Source organism: Ylistrum balloti, unplaced genomic scaffold (assembly GCF_031769215.1).
Source record: "Ylistrum balloti isolate Yb309-2 unplaced genomic scaffold, AGI_CSIRO_Ybal_v1 Utg369584, whole genome shotgun sequence".
Taxonomy (NCBI): Eukaryota; Metazoa; Mollusca; class Bivalvia; order Pectinida; family Pectinidae; genus Ylistrum; species Ylistrum balloti.
The window spans coordinates 448,372-475,185 of NW_026781873.1; the positions used below are offsets into that span (position 1 = coordinate 448,372).

Sequence of the window (26,814 nt, forward strand, 5' to 3'; positions counted from 1 at the left end):
ATCATAGAAACTTTAAACTTTTATCACCTGTAAACTTCACAACTGATGTTTTGTGCAATATTTTATTATGACAACTGTACCTTTGTGTGTAGTATCTGTTTGCAATAAAAAGCAGCAGAGGGATGTGAAATGTTGGCAGTGAATTTTCATCACCTGTTGATGTTGATTTGTGAGTACGTACACATTGGATTACCATCTTTTTCCTTGGTGTGCCGTTAAATATTTCAGGACTGTGATCTTATTTATATCCCATCAGTGAAATATGCCAGGATACTTAAATCAATAACTAAACACAAGACCTGTTCTAAATAAACATATAAAATTTAGCCTCTAAAAATCATTGGGACTGAATTAAGTCATTGTGATGCTTTGATATGATATTCAATGTCTTTGTAATGTTTGTTCCACTTGGTACTGAAGCTTTTTTCATGACATTCAAGATCATTTCAATGTTTGTGATGCATGGTGTAAAACATTTGTGACGTTTACATTATTAGTTTAGCCATTTACAATACTGTAAACTCATTTATTTTTGTGGGTAATTTATTTTCATTGATTTACATCTAGCTCTGTGTCCATTAATTCATGTGCCCTCAAATCATTAAACTATCAAACATTTGACATAAACTTTCATCATCCACAGAAGAAAGTGACCATAAGTAATTTTTTAACTTTACAAAATTTCAGGCACTCAGAAAACATGTGACTTTACGAGTACCTTACATTGATCTGGGTGTTGAATATGTCAGAATAGCAGTAAGACTTAGACGATCACTTGTAAGTTTTTACTTACTCATTTACTGTGTGTTTAGTTACTGGAATATTTGTCAGTATTTGTTACAGAAATGTTGTCTCCAGTGAACTTTTGTTGAAGAAAAATGTTAAACACTTGTTTTGGATGATGTTGTCCTTCCCATGAACAGACTTATTTATTTTTTATTGTTCCTAATATAAGTTACCAACGGTTTCTCTATGAAAAAGTATTTATATATGATATATAACATTATCATTCTTGAAAATGATGTATTAATGTATATTTAAGATGTTTTTATGATAACCAAACCCAATATGACCGTATTTTGAAAGAATGAATAAGTTCTTTGATTTGGTATAATTGGTGCGTTTTATGAATGGCATTGAACTGTGTAGCTATCATGAAATATTAAACAGCTAATCAAGCATGTTTCATCATTAACTTCAGCTGTCTTTTTTTCGCAAAATATGAATTATTCAAAAATTTGATTTTAAAGCAATGTCCTTTACCTAGCATTAATCCTTTGTTCAGAGTTGTCTCCCATAAAATGTTCAATCACCATATCTTTTATGGTGTGAATGCAAAATACCAGTTAGTCTAATTTCAAAACCAATTTTGTGTATCTTTCAAAAATTAAACAGAATTAATCATTAACAGAATTGACAGCATTCTTATGATAAGTGGAAATGTTTGACATACATCTTCATCCATTGAAAGTTAAAAAGATATGACTTTTTAAACTGTATTTTTTTAGTATATTGAGTTCATTAGTAAAATATATAAACCAGAAGTTAATTAACATGAATATGGAATCATTTTTTGAGATTTTATCTAACACACATTTCTCATTACTCAACTCTTCCGAGGATCAGTTTGTGAATCAGTTGTGAACATATAACCTCCTGGTCTATCTACAAACGTATTCTCTATATCAGCCTGATATCCTCCATCAACCTTGGCTACTGTTTAATCCATTGAACTTTATTACAGGATACCTGTAATATGCTATTGACAAGTGCCTACCATTGTAGGTCCTCCAATCATTTTGATAACTTGTGTTTAAATGACAATGCCAGTTGTTGGTCTTTATATGATCCAGATGTACATTTTGATCAATGTGTGTGAATGTTAACATGATGATAAAGTCCCTGTGTAGTTCTACTACATACAGTTATCCTCATCTGTCTATACCACGTGACTTATGAGTGTCATGGAGAGGAAATAGCTGTAACCAACAGCCCAAATCTTTCCAGCCCTAACATTAAACAGTCCAGGTCTTCACCAACAGTTCTTTGTCCTTTTTGTATTATGCAAGCTTAATGCTCAATGAATTTCTGTACGATTCAATTCAGATGACAATTACAAAAATACAAAGGTTTCAGCTCACCCAAGTATTTGAGATTTTCAATTTGTGTCTGAAATAAACATCAAGTTTTTGTTTTCAGTTTATATGAGAATCAGAGAATCTGTTTATTTACTCAGGTCCGTCATTCAGTCCAAGATAAAATGCCATAGATATATTTCATAAAACAGATTAAAGGTATATATTATACAGTAGAAGGACTCCATGTTTGGCTCACTTGCTGTCGGGACATCAAAGGGCTATACATACAAATGTAATCAAGAGAATAAATCCTGGAACGAACCTTCCACTGCTGGTATTGTTAATGACGTTTTAGCCCGAGTTTCCTCGGAATCTTAAGTAAGATTTGTTTGTTAAAATGTCTGAAAACTTGGGGTCAGAGGAGACTGACCAACAGGTCAATCCTTGCTCAGGCAAATAACATCTGTTATATTTCTTCTAAGACATACTGTATGAACAAGAGATCGTGCTGAGAACTGGAGCCTAATATATTCCCTGTAGCTCACACGAGTGTATTAGATTGGGACTGGTATCGGGGTCATAGTGTAAATATCCATGCAGGTATGGTTGATGTGTGGATGTATCATTGCCTGTTATATTTTTGTTAAATTTTAAATGTAAATACCATATATTAAGATGTTTGCAGTATATTAAGATATTTGCAGTGTATTAAGATGTTTGCAGTATATTAAGATATTTGCAGTATATTAAGATGTTTGCATGATTTTGTCCTTTATTTTATTTGCCATTGTCGTCAAATGTTAAATTGGTGTACAAAGAAAAGAGAAATAAAATGGTGCTGTGACTGTATTTTTTTGTATGTTATGTCTTCCGACGGATTTTTTTTCGGTTTGAAAAGAAACTTCACGAACACTCATTTTTTCATATCAATCTCTAAAAATATCTTGGTAGTCAAACCTGTCACACAAATTTATCTGTTCAATCAATACACAATTTAACTCCTCGCGAACTGTCCCAACAATTCCTTTTTGTCCAACAGAAAAAATGCTCCAGATTTATCGGATTTGTTGTTTTAGTTACCATTTGAAATTTGAAAATATGACTTCTTCAAAAGTGCACATGGATTTTCTTATGGTTTGCTCAATCAAAAGACGACACATAGGTGTACAGTGTACAATGGCGCGCGGTATTTTGAATGGTATTCCTGACAATGACCGGCTTGAAATATCTGGATTAAAATCGCCTAAATTGATGAGAAAAACCTCATTCGTTTTGGATGTTACAATTAAGTCAAGTAAACAACAACAAGCTGATGTGACAAAATTTCCAATCACTAGAGTATATCTTCTGTTTAATAACGTTTGTAACGTACAGCCGCTTATTTTCGCGGGAATTATGCTTTCGCTATTTCGCGGTACATAAGCTTGATCACTAAAAAATGTATATAACATAATGAGAAGCGTGTGTATCAGATGTCCTTTCACGTCCCGTGAGATCGGAAAATTTTAATTTGTTCAAATATAATTCGATCATATCAATAGAGAATCAAATAATCATTGACCCGTGAAATTACCAGTTATCCAGTGGTTCGTGTATAAAGAGCCACACCCACTCTGTTATAGATATTTTTTTTCATATTTTATTGACTGGAAATGTTAAAGACTTAAATAAAGTTTCGAACTTGAAATTGAAAGGGTACCGGAGATATCGGTGCCGGAATTAGTCTCATTACTCAACACCAGGGTATGAATATTGATGAGGAAAAGTCACGTGATACGTTCAGACGCGGTCAGAACCAAAAGAAAAATGGAGGAAGAGGTGAGTAGTACGTCCATGTGACATCGCTTGTAAAGAGATTTTACCGATAAATGCAATCAATACTCTATATATCCTGTATGGAAATCATCTAACGTATGTATTGATGGCATCTTTCAATGCTTAGATATGACACAAAAACGTGCAGATTACGAGAAAAACTACGATTAATTGCAAAGAGGCCCTCAAATCAAACTGAGAGCGATACAGAGTATGCACCAGCCATCTTCCTTCTTTGGTTGGAAGACAGGATATTTATTTACGGTTCTTTGCGTTAGCGTCAGAGGGCAGGACTTCCCGCATAATTATGAATTAGCACGGAGTCGTTTCGAATTCTTTTTTTAAAACTATTTATTAATTGGTAGCGATTGTATTTTAGAGAAAATCATGAAATTTTTTTTATATGAAAGGTATATCGGTATTTTTGTGACGAAATCTCCGAGTAAAGCCAAACTGAGAGGGTATACAGTAGTATGAAATCTCCCATCAGTAGGGTATATCATGTATTTTTGTGTTGGAAGACAGGATCCCATCAGTAGGGTATATCATATATTTTTGTATTCTTTGCGAAATCTCCCATCAGTAAGGTATATCATGTATTTTTGTGACGAAATCTCCCATCAGTAGGGTATAATATCAAGTATTTTTTGTGACGAAATCTCCCATCTGTAGGGTATATCATGTATTTTTTTGAAATCTCCCATCAGTAGGGTATATCATGTATTTTTGTGACAAAATATCTCCCATCAGTAGGGTATATCAAGTATTTTTGTGATGAAATCTCCCATCAGTAGGGTATATCAAGTAATTTTGTGATGAAATCTCCCATCAGTAGGGTATATCATGTATTTTTGTGACGAAATCTCCCATCAGTAGTGTATATCATGTATTTCTCATCAGTAGGGTATATCATGTATTTTTGTGACGAAAATGTGATGAAATCTCCCATCAGTAAGGTATATCATGTATTTTTGTGACGAAATCTCCCATCAGTAGGGTATATCATGTATTTTTGTGACGAAATCTCCCATCAGTAGGGTATATCATGTATTTTTGTGACGAAATCTCCCATCAGTAGGGTATATCATGTATTTTTGTGACGAAATCTCCCATCAGTAGGGTATATCATGTATTTTTGTGACGAAATCTCCCATCAGTAGGGTATATCATGTATTTTTGTGACGAAATCTCCCATCAGTAAGGTATATCAAGTATTTTTGTGATGAAATCTCCCATCAGTAAGGTATATCATGTATTTTTAGTGACGAAATCTCCCATCAGTAGGGTATAATATCATGCATCTTTTGTGATGAAATCTCCCATCAGTAGGGTATATCATGTATTTTTGTGACAAAATATCTCCCATCAGTAGGGTATATCAAGTATTTTTGTGATGAAATCTCCCATCAGTAGGGTATATCAAGTAATTTTGTGATGAAATCTCCCATCTCCCATCAGTAGGGTATATCATGTATTTTTGTGACGAAATCTCCCATCAGTAGGGTATATCATGTATTTTTTGTGACGAAATCTCCCATCAGTAGGGTATATCATGTATTTTTGTGACGAAATCTCCCATCAGTAGGGTATATCATGTATTTTTGTGACGAAATCTCCCATCAGTAAGGTATATCATGTATTTTTGTGACGAAATCTCCCATCAGTAGGGTATATCATGTATTTTTGTGACGAAATCTCCCATCAGTAGGGTATATCATGTATTTTTGTGACGAAATCTCCCATCAGTAGGGTATATCATGTATTTTTGTGACGAAATCTCCCATCAGTAGGGTATATCATGTATTTTTGTGACGAAATCTCCCATCAGTAGGGTATATCATTTATTTTTGTGACGAAATCTCCCATCAGTAAGGTATATCATGTATTTTTAGTGACGAAATCTCCCATCAATAGGGCATATCATGTATTTTTGTGACGAAATCTCCCATTAGTAGGGTATGTCATGTATTTTTGTGACGAAATCTCCCATCAGTAGGGTATATCATGTATTTTTGTGACGAAATCTCCCATCAGTAGGGTATATCATGTATTTTTGTGACGAAATCTCCCATCAGTAGGGTATATCATGTATTTTTGTGACAGAAATCCCATCAGTAGGGTATGTATGTATTTTTGTGACGAAATCTCCCATCAGTAGGGTATATCATGTATTTTTGTGACGAAATCTCCCATCAGTAGGGTATATCATGTATTTTTGTGACGAAATCTCCCATCAGTAAGGTATATCATGTATTTTTGTGACGAAATCTCCCATCAGTAAGGTATATCATGTATTTTTTGTGACGAAATCTCCCATCAGTAAGGTATATCATGTATTTTTTGTGACGAAATCTCCCATCAGTAGGGTATATCATGTATTTTTGTGACGAAATCTCCCATCAGTAGGGTATATCATGTATTTTTGTGAAATCTCCCATCAGTAGGGTATATCATGTATTTTTGTGACGAAATCTCCCATCAGTATGGTATATCATGTATTTTTGTGACGAAATCTCCCATCAGTAGGGTATATCATGTATTTTTGTGACGAAATCTCCCATCAGTAGGGTATATCATGTATTTTTGTGACGAAATCTCCCATCAGTAGGGTATATCATGTATTTTTTGTGACGAAATCTCCCATCAGTAGGGTATAATATCATGCATCTTTTGTGACGAAATCTCCCATCAGTAAGGTATATCATGTATTTTTAGTGACGAAATCTCCCATCAGTAGGGTATATCATGTATTTTTGTGACGAAATCTCCCATCAGTAGGGTATATCATGTATTTTTGTGACGAAATCTCCCATCAGTAAGGTATATCATGTATTTTTGTGACGAAATCTCCCATCAGTAGGGTATAATATCATGTATTTTTGTGACGAAATCTCCCATCAGTAAGGTATATCAAGTATTTTAGTGACGAAATCTCCCATCAGTAGGGTATATCAAGTATTTTTGTGACGAAATCTCCCATCAGTAGGGTATATCATGTATTTTTGTGACGAAATCTCCCATCAGTAAGGTATATCATGTATTTTTGTGACGAAATCTCCCATCAGTAGGGTATATCATTTATTTTTGTGACGAAATCTCCCATTAGCAGGGTATATCATGTATTTTTAGTGACGAAATCTCCCATCAGTAGGGTATATCATGTATTTTTGTGACGAAATCTCCCATCAGTAGGGTATATCATTTATTTTTGTGACGAAATCTCCCATCAGTAGGGTATATCATGTATTTTTTTGTGATCAGTAGGGTATATCATGTATTTTTGTGACGAAATCTCCCATCAGTAGGGTATATCATGTATTTTTGTGACGAAATCTCCCATCAATAAGGTATATCATGTATTTTTGTGACGAAATCTCCCATCAGTAGGGTATATCATGTATTTTTGGTGAAATCTGAAATCCCATCAGTAGGGTATATCATCTCCCATCAGTATTTTTGTGACGAAATCTCCCATCAGTAAGGTATATCAGTAAGGTATATCAAGTATTTTTTGTGACGAAATCTCCCATCAGTAGGGTATATCATGTATTTTTGTGACGAAATCTCCCATTAGTAGGGTATGTCATGTATTTTTGTGACGAAATCTCCCATCAGTAGGGTATATCAAGTATTTTTTGTGACGAAATCTCCCATCAGTAAGGTATATCATGTATTTTTGTGACGAAATCTCCCATCAGTAAGGTATATCATGTATTTTTGTGACGAAATCTCCCATCAGTAAGGTATATCATGTATTTTTGTGACGAAATCTCCCATCAGTAGGGTATATCATAGGGTATATCATGTATTTTTGTGACGAAATCTCCCATCAGTAGGGTATATCATGTATTTTTGTGACGAAATCTCCCATCAGTAGGGTATATCATGTATTTTTGTGACGAAATCTCCCATCAGTAGGGTATATCATGTATTTTTGTGACGAAATCTCCCATCAGTAAGGTATCTCCCATCAGTAAGGTATATCAAGTATTTTTGTGATGAAATCTCCCATCAGTAAGGTATATCATGTATTTTTGTGACGAAATCTCCCATCAGTAGGTATATCATGTATTTTTAGTGACGAAATCTCCCATCAGTAGGGTATATCATGTATTTTTGTGACGAAATCTCCCATCAGTAGGGTATATCATGTATTTTTGTGACGAAATCTCCCATCAGTAGGGTATATCATGTATTTTTGTGACGAAATGTATTTTTGTGACGAAATCTCCCATTAGTAGGGTATGTCATGTATTTTTGTGACGAAATCTCCCATCAGTAGGGTATATCATGTATTTTTGTGACGAAATCTCCCATCAGTAGGGTATATCAAGTATTTTTGTGATGAAATCTCCCATCAGTAGGGTATATCATGTATTTTTGTGACGAAATCTCCCATCAGTAAGGTATATCATGTATTTTTGTGACGAAATCTCCCATCAGTAGGGTATATCATGTATTTTTGTGACGAAATCTCCCATCAGTAAGGTATATCATGTATTTTTGTGACGAAATCTCCCATCAGTAAGGTATATCATGTATTTTTGTGACGACATCTCCCATCAGTAGGGTATATCATGTATTTTTGTGACGAAATCTCCCATCAGTAGGGTATATGATTTATTTTTGTGACGAAATCTCCCATCAGTAAGGTATATCATGTATTTTTGTGACGAAATCTCCCATCAGTAGGGTATATTTTTGTGACGAAATCTCCCATCAGTAAGGTATATCATGTATTTTTTGTGACGAAATCTCCCATCAGTAGGGTATATAATTTATTTTTGTGACGAAATCTCCCATCAATAAGGTATATCATGTATTTTTGTGACGAAATCTCCCATCAGTAGGGTATATCATGTATTTTTGTGACGAAATCTCCCATCAGTAGGGTATATCATGTATTTTTGTGACGAAATCTCCCATCAGTAGGGTATATCATGTATTTTTGTGTATATCATGTATTTTTGTGACGAAATCTCCCATCAGTAGGGTATATCATGTATTTTTATGACGAAATCTCCCATCAGTAAGGTATATCATGTATTTTTGTGACGAAATCTCCCATCAGTAGGGTATATCATGTATTTTTGTGACGAAATCTCCCATCAGTAGGGTATAATATCATGTATTTTTGTGACGAAATCTCCCATCAGTAGGGTATATCATGTATTTTTGTGACGAAATCTCCCATCAGTAGGGTATATGATGTATTTTTGTGACGAAATCTCCCATCAGTAGGGTATATCATGTATTTTTGTGACGAAATCTCCCATCAGTAGGGTATATCATGTATTTTTGTGACGAAATCTCCCATCAGTAGGGTATATCATTTATTTTTGTGACGAAATTCCCATTTAGTGACGAAATCTCCCATCAGTAAGGTATATCATGTATTTTTGTGACGAAATCTCCCATCAGTAAGGTATATCAAGTATTTTTGTGACGAAATCTCCCATCAGTAGGGTATATCATGTATTTTTGTGACGAAATCTCCCATCAGTAGGGTATATCATGTATTTTTGTGACGAAATCTCCCATCAGTAAGGTATATCATGTATTTTTGTGACGAAATCTCCCATCAGTAAGGTATATCATGTATTTTTAGTGACGAAATCTCCCATCAGTAGGTTATATCATGTATTTTTAGTGACGAAATCTCCCATCAGTAAGATATATCATGTATTTTTGTGACGAAATCTCCCATCAGTAGGGTATATCATGTATTTTTTGTGACGAAATCTCCCATCAGTAGGGTATATCATGTATTTTTAGTGACGAAATCTCCCATCAGTAGGGTATATCATGTATTTTTGTGACGAAATCTCCCATCAGTAGGGTATAATATCATGTATTTTTGTGACGAAATCTCCCATCAGTAGGGTATATCATGTATTTTTTGTGACGAAATCTCCCATCAGTAGGGTATATCATGTATTTTTGTGAAATCTCCCATCAGTAGGGTATATCATGTATTTTTGTGACGAAATCTCCCATCAGTAGGGTATATCATGTATTTTTGTGACGAAATCTCCCATCAGTAGGGTATATCATGTATTTTTGTGACGAAATCTCCCATCAGTAGGGTATATCATGTATTTTTGTGACGAAATCTCCCATCAGTAAGGTATGTATTTTTGTGACGAAATCTCCCATCAGTAAGGTATATCATGTATTTTTGTGACGAAATCTCCCATCAGTAAGGTATATCATGTATTTTTGTGACGAAATCTCCCATCAGTAAGGTATATCATGTATTTTTGTGACGAAATCTCCCATCAGTAAGGTATATCATGTATTTTTGTGACGAAATCTCCCATCAGTGACGAAATCTCCCATCAGTAGGGTATATCATGTATTTTTGTGACGAAATCTCCCATCAGTAGGGTATATCATGTATTTTTGTGACGAAATCTCCCATCAGTAGGGTATATCATGTATTTTTGTGACGAAATCTCCCATCAGTAGGGTATATCATGTATTTTTGTGACGAAATCTCCCATCAGTAAGGTATATCATGTATTTTTGTGACGAAATCTCCCATCAGTAAGGTATATCAATTATTTTTGTAACGAAATCTCCCATCAGTAGGGTATATCAAGTATTTTTGTGATGAAATCTCCCATCAGTAGGGTATATCATGTATTTTTGTGACGAAATCTCCCATCAGTAGGGTATATCATGTATTTTTGTGACGAAATCTCCCATCAGTAGGGTATATCATGTATTTTTGTGACGAAATCTCCCATCAGTAGGGTATATCATGTATTTTTGTGACGAAATCTCCCATCAGTAGGGTATATCATTTATTTTTGTGACGAAATCTCCCATCAGTAAGGTATATCATGTATTTTTGTGACGAAATCTCCCATCAGTAAGGTGGAAATCTCCCATCAGTAAGGTATATCATGTATTTTTGTGACGAAATCTCCCATCAGTAAGGTATATCATGTATTTTTGTGACGAAATCTCCCATCAGTAAGGTATATCATGTATTTTTGTGACGAAATCTCCCATCAGTAGGGTATATCATGTATTTTTGTAGTGTCGAAATCTCCCATCAGTAAGGTATATTGTATTTTTGTGACGAAATCTCCCATCAGTAAGGTATATCATGTATTTTTGTGACGAAATCTCCCATCAGTAGGGTATATCATGGTGACGAAATATCAGTAGGGTATATCATGTATTTTTGTGACGAAATCTCCCATCAGTAGGGTATATCATGTATTTTTGTGACGAAATCTCCCATCAGTAGGGTATATCATGTATTTTTGTGACGAAATCTCCCATCAGTAGGGTATATCATGTATTTTTTGTGACGAAATCTCCCATCAGTAGGGTATATCATGTATTTTTGTGACGAAATCTCCCATCAGTAGGGTATATCATGTATTTTTGTGACGAAATCTCCCATCAGTAAGGTATATCATGTATTTTTTGTGACGAAATCTCCCATCAGTAGGGTATATCATGTATTTTTTGTGACGAAATCTCCCATCAGTAGGGTATATCATGTATTTTTGTGACGAAATCTCCCATCAGTAAGGTATATCATGTATTTTTGTGACGAAATCTCCCATCAGTAGGGTTTAATATCAAGTATTTTTTGTGACGAAATCTCCCATCAGTAAGGTATATCATGTATTTTTTGTGACGAAATCTCCCATCAGTAAGGTATATCATGTATTTTTGTGACGAAATCTCCCATCAGTAGGGTATATCATGTATTTTTGTGACGAAATCTCCCATCAGTAAGGTATATCATGTATTTTTGTGACGAAATCTCCCATCAGTAAGGTATATCATGTATTTTTGTGACGAAATCTCCCATCAGTAAGGTATATCATGTATTTTTGTGACGAAATCTCCCATCAGTAGGGTATATCATGTATTTTTGTGACGAAATCTCCCATCAGTAGGGTATATCAAGTATTTTTGTGACGAAATCTCCCATCAGTAGGGTATATCATGTATTTTTAGTGACGAAATCTCCCATCAGTAAGGTATATCATGTATTTTTAGTGACGAAATCTCCCATCAGTAAGGTATATCATGACAGAGGTTTATTGTAAAATAAATAGGTTACACGGGAACAATCCACTCAGATGTTGTTAGGGGCAACCATATCCACTATATCACATGGTGCTACCAATCAAATTGTTATTTTCCAGAGGAAGCCATGATATATTCCCTCAGGAATAAAACAGAGGATCATGGGAGCGGAAGTGGTTATGAATCCCCTTGTAGATCAAGTACTTGTCTACCAGTCGGACATAGGACAGACATTCATACATTAGCTATTTCGACAATATTTAATCCCCTGGGATAAATACATAAATTTATAATAAATATTTATATACCCAAGTACAAATGATTGAAAATTGTACTCTGTTCTATTATGAATGAAAAGACGACAGGTCAAAATTTGTATACAATTAATTTACAGAGTCATTATATAACACAAAAAGAATCGAGGAACGCAAGCGGTTCCTCTAAATGATTTTGTCCACCCTTCCCAGAGGCGTGGCATGACGATTTATAATAAAGTTGATGAAAGTTACGTATTTTTGTAATAAAGGTATATACAAGAGAGAGAAACAAATTGGGTAATCTATATTTGGAAATGTCACCAAGAATCGGATCGCATTTTAAAGCATCTCAAGCCAACAGAAATCGGGAGGTTTCCAAGACGACTTTGTCCTTGATGTTATTCTTCATTCAAGTTGGTATCGCAGCAATAGTTGGTGTTACAAAACATTAAAGTCATCTTTGGTAGTTATCTCCACCTGTTCTGGGAGATAACCCGACACTAGCTGGCGCTTCCTTGTAAATGAGGCCCGGGAGCGAGTACGTATAACAGCTGTGCCCCTCGTTACCAGTGTTAGAAATGGAATGATAGCACTCTTTGGCTTGAGAAACTTCATATAATATCGGATGCCTTTTCCTTGCGAATTTGAAATAGGATAGATATGTCTATTTTTATGTTGTCTTTTCCATCCCTCCAGATGTAAATCTTCCGTAAATGAGCAGGTATGTACACTGTTCATTTTGCGAAGAAGGAGTCGTTCTTCTGACATCATGATGACGTCATCACCAAGACCGGAAGAGCCAGATCTGTTGGGATGAAAAGCCCGCCTCGTGTAGTGCTAGTATGTAGGAATAGTGATGGTACAGTTTTATGCGTCGTCTTCTCCACTACCCTTGATCATCGCTGTGAATTTTACATAGTCGAATTTTCCTCCTTCTACAGGGGCTTCCTTGAATGTCATCCTCATCTGGAACGTTGATAAAAATTTACGATAACTCCATTATAAAATCATTATTCAGACGTGTACTTAAACATGGCACGGTCTTCAGATGACACGCATCATCGATACAAATACAAAATGACAACTGATTTGACCAGGGATTGTACTCATTGACATACGAGAAGATTGTTTCTCTAATTAACAACCAAATCCATGTGATTTTTTCATCAGTGTTATTTCCAGGTTGTCGCAATGTTTTATTTCACCAAGAATTCATTTCTGGTAAGTATTTTGTTTGTTTACGTTTGTGTACATTCCCATTCAAATATTTATTCTCATTTCTTCGTAACTCGGTCGAATTTTGTCTACGTGTTACTCCGTCTTTATCTCTCTAACGGAATATTACTTCAATCTCCGATAAAAGTATCAAAATATAATTATATCACTTTATAAATAACTTACCTCGTCTTTGTTGAAGTTGTCTCCCATGTTTTCTAATAAATCCTTAATGCTGAAATACAAAACGATAGGCATTTGAAATCATATATCATTGAAACATAACTGAAAGTGGTCCGAACAAAATGAATAATAAAATATCACTGTCTGGCTGAATAAGGTTGTTTTTATAATAAAATATCACTGTCTGGCTGAATAAGGTTGTTTTTATAATGAAATATCACTATCTGGCTGAATAAGGTTATTTTTATAATGAAATATCACTATCTGGCTGAATAAGGTTGTTTTTATATTGAAATATCACTATCTGGCTGAATAAGGTTGTCTTTATAATGAAATATCACTATCTGGCAGAATAAGGTTGTCTTTATAACATAGCTATGATATTAATTTTCAGTAACATCAGTTTAAACAGAAGTAGAGGGGCACTCGCTGACTGTTTAAACTCAATGTCTACGAGGAAACGGGCAAAACAAGATACACATATACAACATAAAGTCTGTCTTTCGACTGGTATAAGATCAAACTAGGTAAATGATAACCATTGATATGTCAGACGCATTTCAATAAAAGGCCCTGGTACAACTTGAGAAAACTTCAATGGGGAAAACAGAAAGCAGGGCCGTGTCCATACAATCACTGGGGCAGCGATGAATCGAACCTTAACACTTTATCCTAATCTTAATCCAATTGAAGCTAAGAGTATACATTTAAACAGAGTATATCGATACGTACTACTCGATGTTGAGTTTCTTGGTTTCTGCTTCGTCAAACATGGCGAATGCGTTCCTGATGGTTTCTTCACTGTCGGTACCTATACAGGAAAATAAAACATGTCACTTTCATGTATACTGTCTATCATTTTGTCATTTAATTCAAAACAACAAAAAGTCTCATTTACGTCCTTCTTTTGCATTGTTAGTTATGTTACTGAAAATCTGATGATATAAGTTGATATGTATACAAATTAAAGGTTGGAACGCACGCTTGAATAACTTCAGAATGCACGTTTGAATAACTTCAGAATGCACGTTTGAATAACCTCAGAATGAATCCGTCATAACTGGAATGACACGTTTCTAGAACAAGTAATTGTAGCGAAATGTTTCATGTTTGAGTGAAAAACATCGATATATTGGAAGCATCTATCTAAGTATCTATACACTTTGTGATTACGATGTGGACACATATTGGTGACGTAACGTAAATATGCGATCACGTACCGCTGAGCTTGTCTGAGAAGATGGACAAGAACATGGTGAAGTTCAATGGACCGGGAGCTTCCTTCAACATAGCTGTCAATTCCTTGTCGTCGGGTGTCCTGCCTATATAATCCAGAAGTGGTCAGATATATCAAAGTTAGTAATTATAATATTCAAAGTCAGTGAAACCTTTACTATGTATGAACATGTACAATTTACTTGTTTTACAAAATTATACTAAAAATGTTTTCAGACACATGTAATTTCCTGAGCTGTTTAATGTTTAAACATACAAAATTGTAATTAAACAATTTCACCTGGCAAACAAACTAGCATTAAAGAGCTACAAGATTTTACAGGTGAATAGCGCCTTTCTCAAGTAATACAATTGTTGAATTTGTCAGTCAAAAGAAGCTTTAATTTTGAAGACGTGGAGCCAATTTAGGAAAATCAAACGTGAAAGAAAAAATGTCAAAATCTAGATGGGTAGGTGCACTATGCCCATAATTCACTTCAAGAGTAAAACTAGCATGTTACTGACCATTGTTTCGCGGAACAAATGTTCAGGTTTATTACATCGTGATCCAAATTTGAACTATCTAGGCAATAACATGTACATCGGAAAATTATTCTTGTCAGATTTTGTAAATTAAACAGGTTATTTATATATTTTGGCATATTCCTTAAATTTTCATTGAACTATTTACAAATAAATTGACCATGTTTCTGTCTTCTACAACCAAGGCACCGACCCATTAACAATTCGGGAGTTTAAAGTTCGGACACAGATTTCTGAGATATGAAGACCGATGTACATATTATAACGTTTCTACTCTTTCTAATCTACAAAGCATTAGTAAATTCTACACACTACATCTACGAGCTGCAGGAAAGTGTATACCTATGGAGACCATCCGATTTCCCTTCCACACGCTGGCGATAGATAAAAAAAACAATTCTCACCGATCAGATTCGTGTTGAATTTGTTATGTGTAACCCTATTCATAGAGATGAAATAGTTTCGGCTAGTTTGCGTCTTGAACACGGGTATGTGTTCGTAAGTGTCATGAAGCGGAAGTGACGTCATGGTGCTGAAGTGGCCTTTTGTTGGGGTGTGGTCTGACTTGTTTTGGGGGTGGGGTCAACTTACCGAGCTGTTCGGAGATAGCTTTGAGATCCTCTTTGCTGACGAAACCATCCCTGTCTACGTCAATCATGGAGAAGGCCTGTTCGACAGATACAACCACGAACATTTATAGACACACAAAGACACGTCCATTGAAAGGGCATTCGCCAGCTGATGACGTGATCCATCAAAGAAGATGTTAGGAGAAAGGAGGAGACGACATGGAAGTGGAAGTTGGATTCAAGGAAAAGAAATACCGGAGACAACACACGAGCTCAGAAAGGTGATCGGACAGGGTTAAAACAACACTTGATTAACTTTAGATAAGATTACTGTGATTGGTTTAAACAAAACAAGCTGATTGGTTAAAACCAGGAGAAGATTTCGAGTATTAACACATGACAAGAATGAGATTGGACAACAAAGGACAGGACTGATTAGTTTACACCACAAGAATGACGTTTTGACTGGATATTACACGCATTACAACACAAAGACATGTGACAGAAACAGACACTCAAGACCGGATGAGGGATGGTCTGTGTTGTAAGGTTGATTGGACAAGAGTTGGTCTGTGACACAGTTATAAAGTCGATTGGAAGAGATTTGGTGTATAAGATCAGTAGTGATGACATGGATCGAGGCGGTTTTTGGTAAAGTAGACAAAGGAGGGGGACTGGCAGGGTTCTGGTGTGTATCTGGGTAGAACAGGTAATATACACAAGTCTGTTTTTGATGAGGATATAGAAGACTGGTTTGTGATAGGATCGGTTTTAGTATTAAGATCGAGGATATTTAGGAAAGTTGAGATCAAAACATTACAATTTAAATAATTCTAAAATAATGTACTATTGAACACTTTCCTGCCTTGTTAGTCGTCTCCTACATAAGCCGACATATCGACTTTTAACTTACCCAGGGAGGAAAACATTTCTTTTAGATCGTTGATATCAATAAAGCCATCCCTGTTTTGGTCTATCATGGTAAACGCCTGTTACGGCAATATAAATCACAATTACAATATAGTAACATCTTTATAGAAATACATCATATTATGTTGTAATAACATAAATATATATATAACGTATTATATTATCGTTATTATCATTACTGAACGATAAAATATTTGATTAAAATGTAAACACTCAGTGTCAATGAAAAGCTGTCACAACTTCATATCTTCACTTCAATCCTGCTTAAAACAAGCGTTTCTGCTGACACACAGAACATCCAAAATGGCGTCGTTTTTCATCGACTATCATAAGACAAGGTCCTTAAAGGTAAATAATTTTTTGTTGTATTGGTGACAAATTGAATCACACAGAACGACCTGAATAACTTGGACCTTTTATAAAGGCAGATAGATTACAGTAAAATAAATGGCGGTTACACTTTGTGTGTACTCCATTTTAAATAAATTCTTGAAACTAATTTAAACTGCTTGCCTTAATCACTGATGTTAAATAATGATTGAAATGTGAAAATATGACATCGTGACTAAATCACTTTCATGGTAGATAGGGTGGAGCCAAATGCCCCAGATAACATGCGAATCAAAACGACATGCATCGGCAAATTTGTAAATGTCAGAAATAAAGAAAAGCTGTGGTTTTCAAGTCATAAAGACCATAATGCAGTTATGATACTGTATGAAGGTCGGGTTCTGTAAGGAAGATTAAATAGTGTCAATATGACAACGAGTTAAGTTACCGGATTATCTCGTGCAAACAAAGAACGTATCGTCTGAGTGACTTTCAGATCTGTTACAGCTAAACTATCCGTTTTACACCAAGTAATCGTTTATCTCGTCGTTACGACGAACCATTGCACCAATCAGGTAACTTTACATGATGTTTGCACGGGGTAATCCGGTTCACGTTTAATCCAAACACACATTTTGGGAAGTTTGTAGACTACAGGAGTTTTTTTATCATTTGTATATAGTACTATTAATTAAGTGTTACGACGGGACAGTCTCGCCACAATTCTCAACATATCAAAAACGAAATGAAATCCGGCAACGTAAAATCTAAAAATTTTCATGGAAAAATAAAAAAAAAAATTATAAAAAGAAATTATTTTTAAAAAGCATGAACGAAGCAAGTAAGAAATAAAGATGGAAATAATAAGAGAAGTGGTTCAGTCAGAAATCATATGGTTTGAACTGTAGGAAGCACTGCGATTAATTCAAAATTAAAAAAAAATAATAGTCACTTTTCACCAGTAAATCAATAACAAGCATTAACGTTCTTTCTATAGCAAATTAAGTAATAATTGATAACGCTATTCAAAAGCTTATTCATACAATTCATGTTATATATAAACGATGAAAACTTGTATACATACACAGTCGACAAAGTAAGTAATATAATATAAACGTATATCTAAATCGTGCGAATAAATGCACTTTTATAGGACAGTCCATGAAGTCTATAGCTGCGCAGCCGGGTAAGGATATACGTGAATTGGCGCATCACGTGACATGTTGAAAAAATTTAGACGCAAAAAACGCAGGAAAGAAAATAATTAATCTTGTAATTGAAGATAAATTTCAAAATGGAATCGTGATTGACCAATGACCTTAAGCTCGCACAATCCAAATGTCGCCTAAAAGTGGTGTTTAGGTTTCCAATATTAATTACAATCAGAAAAATTGGAAAAAAGTGTTGGTAATTCATTATAAATAATTAAATGAAAAAAAGATGTTTTAAGCTAAAAGGCAGTTTCATTGTATTACTCCTGAAAAAGGGACAGTTTCTTTGAAAAACTTCTCACGTCACTCCAAAGGCAGTAGGAAATCACTTATTATTACAGTCTTACCGGCCCGTCAACACATACAAGGTCATTAGGGCCAGGGAAACCAGTTGGAAAGAAATCTGATAGTTGTGGCTAAATAATTTGGCTCTTTTTAAATTTACAAAGATGCAAAGTGTGCTCCGACCAAATGGAGAAATACACTGAACAAATTCAGTGTGTATCAATTCACTACATCAGCCACAGATAACAGACTCCTTGTATAAATGTACCTCGAACGCATGCAGACAGAACGCACAGGGGAGATTACTCTTACTGAGTAAACGGTGATACGTGAGGCGCCCATTTTAGGGAAGTGAGGCGGGGCAATCTGTAAATAAAAAACTCCAAGGAAAAATAAATTAATAAAAAAAACATGCTCGGTCGGCGGACGAATCTCCATTGAAATAAAATCATTAGTTTGTTTCAGTTGGAAGGTTTGGAACGCGGCGCACGCACACATGCCAAAATCAGGTTGATGACGTGTTAATGAGACTGACGTCACTGAAGGGGAAAAAGGGAGATATATTTTTTTAAGATATCATTGCGAGTGCGGTTGCTCATACGCATGCGTACTCCACACCTCTTTCATCTCCTGAATTTGTTTCTGGGGCAACTTGGTTAAAACTCCGCTTGCTGCTTTCTGAAATACAAAAGTACAAACATTAGCTACATCTAGATACGAAACGAAGACTATGGAAGTTGCATACCTCTTTCATTTCCTGCATTAGCTTTTGTGGAAGCCTTGCGAACACATTCGACGTAGCCCTTTGTGCCCTTTCTTTCTGTCGTAATAAATAAATGAACAAAACAAGGAACAAGATTAGGGTGGGATTATTCAGGTTGGTAAGGAGGTTTGTTTTGGGGAAATATACCATAGTAGGTAACGAAATTCCACGTAGGGAAATGTATGTAGAAATATCTCTATAACTTTATATCATAGAAATGTATTGTACTATGGCTAGTTGTGATTTCTTTTATTAAAATAGGAAATAATCTATTTCCCGAGATTTCATTTATTATCTATGTATTTCGTTATTGTTTCGTTTCGTTTCTTTTATCTTTATTTTTTTTATATTTTAATGAATTCCAAATTACCATATAATTTATAAATAATTGCAAGATGTTTTTTTTTTTTTTTTTGTAGAATAATTTGACTTATTACGAAAGTAGAATAAGAATACTGCATAAAAAGGTACGGGATGATTATTCATTTCATTTTAGGTTCCTATGATAGGGACAAGCCATTCTGACTTACCGTTTCTATGTCACAGTATACATTAACACACAGTAAATAATATATTCACTATTTGCTTTCCAAATGTTGTAGCAGAATCCATTCCTAGTTTCCAAACAGAACTAAAGATTTATCAAGCTTAAAATCACGACTCAGAATCAAGAATTTAAATAAATAAATAAATAAATAAAAAATTATGCTCAGATTTTAAGTGTTTGATGTACAAAATTATTCCATTACACTCGTTGATCTTGATAAAATTGATCGATTTGAATCACAGAAAAAATATCAGTAGAAATCAAGAAAGTAAATATCAAAAGAACAAATGGATGTATCGCAGACATGTCTAAATCCGGGCACTGCACATCGTGTCACATGACCAATTAGCACCAGGTATATCCAGTTTCCTATAGAAAATGGCGGCCATCTGTCTGGTATCGGCATATAAGAATCCTCTATCTCAATTTATGTCAAAGACAGTTTTAATTCCACAGAACATGAATATTAGTATAAAATCCAAGTAGATAGATTAGATTTTCACGGCGATATGATGTATAAATCCCCGATAGAAAATAGTGCACTGCTGTAGGTATACACACACAAGACATGCGGGAAACGCTGGGAACTACTTACATCTGCCATTTTGTCTCTGGAAAAGATAAAAATAAAAAATGATAAAATAGTTCAGTAACTGGTGTTGATACATTTAACTAAACAAGATTAAACATAAGAAAATATGTAAACAGAATTATGAACGGATTAGAAAAGACTTTTATCATAAAATATACTACAGCATGTGAAAGAACAAATCAGTATTGGTACCATCAATCGGTTGCTTTCAACTCGTAACACTTGAAGATTCTAATCTGGTACGAGCACCGAAGTGTAACAGCATATATATCAAACACGAATGAGTAAGAGATGTTGAGGGAGAGGCTGATGGAGGAAATAACTAAAGACAAGAAGTAAGATGTGGTAATATATTGGAAGGGTGTGGTGGTGGGCGTGACAAATTTAAACACTAACGTTTAGCAAGGCTACGTCAATGAGAATTTCATGTCTACTCTTGTGATGGTATAATATTAACAAGGTATTGTTCAGTAGGTTAACATAATCTATGTATCCCTTTTAAGACAGGATTTGTATTATTGTAAGCATGGGAGAAATATACTCTTCGTAAATTCTCGTAGTGGATAAGATTAAAGTGGCATTACAGTTTCAATAATAAAGCGATTCAATAACTAGTGGTTGAATTCCTATTTGTGAATCAGATTAGAGATGTGAAGTGTCACCTAAACTATAACTCATGTAAAAGATCCACTAAGTTTCGAGCTGTGAAATAACAAGTTAATGTTGAGATATATTTTACAAGTGATCAAAGATTGTTACTTACTGTTAAGTGATGGTGACTAGACCTGAACCTCACTCCCTAGATCCTGAGCTAACACTGACAGAACGGCACGCTATGTGTAGGTGTGGAGGGCTGCTGATGCTGGGATTCTGTGGGGAGGGATCGGGTTACCTATAGCTATATATAACCATGGCAAGCTCCCCAATACACAGCCCCCTGTACAGGGAGGGGGACATGGGGGAGGGATGCGTACGCTATATACACAGCATAGATTGTGTTTCATATTTATCCCAGCGGGTGCTGTTCAGGAAACTGGACCTATTCCCTCCCAGCTGGTACTGGTCAGGGGACTGGACAGCCATATCAATTCCCATAAGTTGGAATTGCATAAGTAACGATAACAGGGATGATAGTGTGTCATGTTAAAGATGTGGCGGAAGGGGTTTAGTATATATCATATTTCACCTCATAAACCAATTTTCCCGAATTTTCATATTTATCATGTACTCCCCTTAAATGCACTTTAATTAAAGAAGTGCCGTTACACAAATGACACTGATCGTCAGTAGGATTTGACGCTCCATTCTTTATGATATACCACTACAAAATATGCATTTAAAACAAGCTTTTAGAAAATTGATATTGGAAAAACATGCATTTTTTGGTCAATTTTACCTTTAACTTAGTTTTGATAGGAGAGGATTTCTGCAAGAGACATCTGACACTGATTTCCGAAACTTAATATCGATCTTGTCAAATTTCATGTATTGCATAAAACTGATATCAAAATTATGTAAGGTGTTGTAAATATTTCATCATTTTTTATTTGTTTATAACACTCTTCATGATGTTTGTTGTTTTTGTATTTTACGTATATTTCGTACAAAGGTTCAAAATTAACTGCGTCTAAACTGTCATTATCTGTCCTGTTTTTTTCTTTCTTTCTCTTTTTCGAACTTTGACAACTTGAAAGTCTACATTCGACCAATACTATCAAAGTAAGTTTGTGAACTTTGAACTATGCCGTAATATTCCTATTGGACAAGCTTAGATTAATTGGGTGACTGATGATTGCTTCCTTGCTTAATTAATTGATTGTTTGGTATTACTACAAAGACTTTCACTGACTATGATTGGGTTGGAATTGACACTAGGAGGCGCCTAAGTCACCCACGCACGTGCTATCAATTTGCTCGGTGCTAAGCAACTACAATGCTTTCCCATATATGCTAGTGGGTGTAGCGTTGCTCCGATGGCCCTTCACCCACCGCTGTGTGCCTCAATATCAGCACGTATTGATGACACTCATGATCGTCGAACTAATTGCTTCATTATGATTATGTAAATATAATTATGTGTTCCATCGTAAGGAGATTAGGATTACACGCCTGTATCAGGCACTCAAGATTCTTCTTCGAAAATTTAGTTCCTGCTTGTGTCACAAAATCACGAGTTTAAATTATACAGTTAATAAAAATCGCAAAGATAATAAAAAAAAAAAAAAACAGCGAATTTTCCTTATTACTTGAATATTGACTATTAAGAGAGTAATGTGACTTAATTTGTATTGGTGCAATCAATGTTTATTATATGATGTACAACTTTACTATTTACAAAACTAATTGTCGAGAAAAACACCTTGATATAATCCAACTTTTCTAAAGATTTCGGTTTTTCAACTATGAAATTTTACATTAGAACAACGATTACTAATTATGCTGAAGAATGTGTTTTCTGTCAGGAATTCACTAGTAGACACCACAACCTAGGCCAGAATCCTACGCACGTGAAAATTATAGGTAAGGTAGGTAAGAAGTTTGGCTCACTATCAAATAACAGTTACCATGGTAGCTTGGCGGTACTCCCGGTAATAGAAGTACCAAGTTCTGGCACCATCTAGCTGCTGATGCAGTAGATTATAGTGACGTTACAGATGCTGAGGCTGGCTATTCTGTTATACAGGTACAACTGCACATGTTTTCCGCGAAGGAGGGGTGCACCTGGGGGTGAGGATATATATCCCGGGGATGGGGGTAAGGGGTTATGATTAAAAAAAAAAAACTATCTACCTTCCTCATATCTCTATATATTTCTCCACACTGACACTTTGACATTCGCTATTTGTATGAATGTAACATACTATTGTTAAAACATTACAATTAAACTGAGAATATGAGACAACAAAAACGTAAGATAAGTGAGTGGGGTTTCGTGGTTGTTTTTGGTTGAATTCTCACCCGTTTTGGGAGCAAGAGGATGGAAGGAGAGCCTGATCAGTATAGATTCTAGCTAGGCGGATCACGCTGGGTCGGGATCACGGATATTGGGAACCGAGCCAGTGTTTGACTCTTATCTAAGGAATTTTGTAAGAAACAGGAGTTTATGCCTTCGAGTAACCGCAAAATGATGAAATTCCAAACAGCCGTATCAGGTGGGGAAAGAGGCCCACGAAAGGGGAAGAAGTTTTATTTCTAATAAACCGAGCGATACTGTAATCAATACTACAAGGTCCAAACAACATCTTTTTGGTGTAAATAATAAATAAATCGTTTGCTAAAAACGTACACTCGATGTAGGCATGTAATTTATCAAACTTTTATTATCAAAAACAGAAAGCCGAAAAACTTTGGGTAAATTAGGAGTCTAGATAATATCTGTGAAAAATATCGAGGTACAAAGACAGGCAAAATTTATTACTAAATCCTAAGATTGAAATATTTGTTCAAAGTTATCGATAAGTTCAAAGGTCAAAGGGCAATATAGATATATCCTAAAACATTTTTTTCAAGGTTACGGAAAGGCATTGGAAAAGTTATTCAGTAGTTGGGAAAGAATGGGGAAAATAGGGAAAGAAATGACATTTATGAGTGAAGAGGGATCGATAAATGTAGATATTACTTACCCTGTTCAGTTGATATCCAACTACTTAAAGAATATAAGGCCGAACGACCTGCACAGCTGTTGACTCACGACCGGGCTTGAACACGAGCGATACGAAAGTGAAAATCACATTGGTCCCCAATTTATCATGCATGCCTCCCAGGCTGTGACGTCACAACTCTTGTACCATAGATGGGCCTGCTCCCCCTATCGGCGAGGAGTACGGTATCGCAGAACAAACTACTGAGCGAACTCCACAGGCCAAGCTGTGTCAGGTATTCGGTTTCAGCGCATGGTGAAATTTGACCGATGTCAGGCGCTGGTTGAGCCTGCTGTGCGCTTCATGGCACCTGCTGTTGGGCCCCATAGCGCCTGCTGAGACATTATGCACATAAGTGTTGCAACATTCAGTAAAAAGCTGATAGGAATTTTAATTTTTCATATGTAACTTTTCAAATTTTTTTTTTTTGTACTATATTGTGCGTTTTCTGGGACTTTATTTCTCTCCATACGTAAACACCATATGTAAATTCGCCGGATATGTCGGAAAGTGTTTACAAGCATTGTTTTGTCATTCTCGAGTGCATTCTTAAAAAAATAAGCCAAAAATTTACGTGGAAGTGTGTGTCTTTTTTTTAAACAAATAGTTTATTGGTTTGGCCTGAATTGAGAACCAATGGGTTGTTCGTTCATCGTGTATGTACCACGTGCGTTTCGCGTATGTTTCCTATACATATTACTGGGAAGCTGATGTGAGCAGTTGTCCATATACAGTAAAGGCTGCCGACAGTGGGGCGCTACACAGTGTGTTAAAGCACGGACAACGCCGGGGATAACAGCACACTATGGTATAATTAGAAAAGCGCGTGTTTGTACGCTCGTCTGCCGAGATTGCATTGTTTATGCACAGCTCCTTTGTGGTGTAACATTTGCCATGTAGATGATAATCGACATCTTGATACTTACGACATCAATTAATGACCTTTGACCCTTGAAGTATTACATATATTGATCTAGAAAAAGAGGGTACATCGACGTCACTTCAATAATGACAAAACATCTTCAACAACATAACAATACATTCTTGGTCTAGAGAAGGTTTGGAGTAAAATCTGTTGGAGGATATCACTTATTTAACATTACCTACACCATAGTGCCACCACAAACACTTGCAAAACCAGGTCCATATACACGGGAATCCTACATGTCGTCGTATCATTCATAAATAACAATAGCTCATAATAACTCCAACAAAATACCTAACAATCTATATAAAATACATATATCTAAGTACATACTTCTCACTAAATATCCCTAACCACATACCACTCACTAATACCTCTAACCATATACCACTCACTAAATACCCCTAACCACATACCACTCACTAAATACCCCTAACCATATACCACTCACTAAATACCCCTAACCACATACCACTCACTAATACCTCTAACCATATACCACTCACTAAATACCCCTAACCACATACCACTCACTAAATACCCCTAACCATATACCACTCACTAAATACTCCTAACCATATACCACTCACTAAATACCCCTAACTACATACCACTCACTAAATACCCCTAACCATATACCACTCACTAAATACCCCTAACTACATACCACTCACTAAATACCTCTAACCACATACCACTCACTAAATACCCCTAACCACATACCACTCACTAAATACCCCTAACCACATACCACTCACTAAATACCCCTAACCACATACCACTCACTAAATATCCCTAACCACATACCACTCACTAAATAGCCCTAACCACATACCACTCACTAAATAGCCCTAACCACATACCACTCACTAAATACCCCTAACCACATACCACTCACTAAATACCCCTAACCACATACCACTCACTAAATAATCCTAACCACATACCACTCACTAAATACCCCTAACTACATACCACTCACTAAATACCCCTAACTACATACCATTCACTAAATACCCCTAACCACATACCACTCGCTAAATAATCCTAACCACATACCACTCACTAAATACCTCTAACTACCTACCACTCACTAAATAGCCCTAACCACATACCACTCACTAAATACCTCTAACTACCTACCATTCACTAAATACCCCTAACCAAATACCACTCACTAAATACCCCTAACCACATACCACTCACTAAATACCCCTAACCACATACCACTCACTAAATACCCCTAACCACATACCACTCACTAAATAATCCTAACCACATACCACTCACTAAATACCCCTACCTACATACCACTCACTAAATACCTCTAACTACCTACCACTCACTAAATACCCCTAACTACATACCATTCACTAAATACCCCTAACCACATACCACTCACTAAGTATCCCTAACTACATACCATTCACTAAATACCCCTAACTACATACCATTCACTAAATACCCCTAACTACATACCATTCACTAAATACCCCTAACTACATATCATTCACTAAATACCCCTAACTACCTACCACTCACTAAATACCCCTAACCATATACCACTCACTAAATACCCCTAACCACATACCACTCACTAAATACCCCTAACTACATACCATTCACTAAATACCCCTAACCACATACCACTCACTAAATA

The 26,814-nt window shown here is 35.6% G+C and overlaps 1 protein-coding gene across 1 annotated transcript; it reads right to left on the bottom strand.

Moving 5' to 3' along the window:
- Positions 1-12,189: 12,189 nt before the first annotated feature.
- On the bottom strand, positions 12,190-24,305 carry LOC132543811 (myosin regulatory light chain, striated adductor muscle). The gene is made up of 8 exons (XM_060207333.1): positions 24,212-24,305; positions 20,592-20,607; positions 19,305-19,364; positions 15,953-16,028; positions 14,824-14,925; positions 14,336-14,414; positions 13,607-13,655; positions 12,190-13,171 (listed from the first exon to the last, which is right to left on the bottom strand). Exons 2-8 carry the CDS (start codon positions 20,598-20,600, stop codon positions 13,073-13,075), a joined length of 474 nt encoding a protein of 157 aa, XP_060063316.1. The 5' UTR covers positions 20,601-20,607; positions 24,212-24,305; the 3' UTR covers positions 12,190-13,072.
- Between the last annotated feature and the right edge of the window lie 2,509 nt (positions 24,306-26,814).

Excerpts from the sequence above, each read along its gene's own strand:
- LOC132543811 (XM_060207333.1), bottom strand. Across the intron at positions 14,415-14,823 it reads CTTCTCAGACAAGCTCAGCG|GTACCGACAGTGAAGAAACC; the intron begins GTACGTGATCGC and ends TTTCCTGTATAG. Across the intron at positions 13,172-13,606 it reads ACAACTTCAACAAAGACGAG|ATGAGGATGACATTCAAGGA; the intron begins GTAAGTTATTTA and ends TCAACGTTCCAG.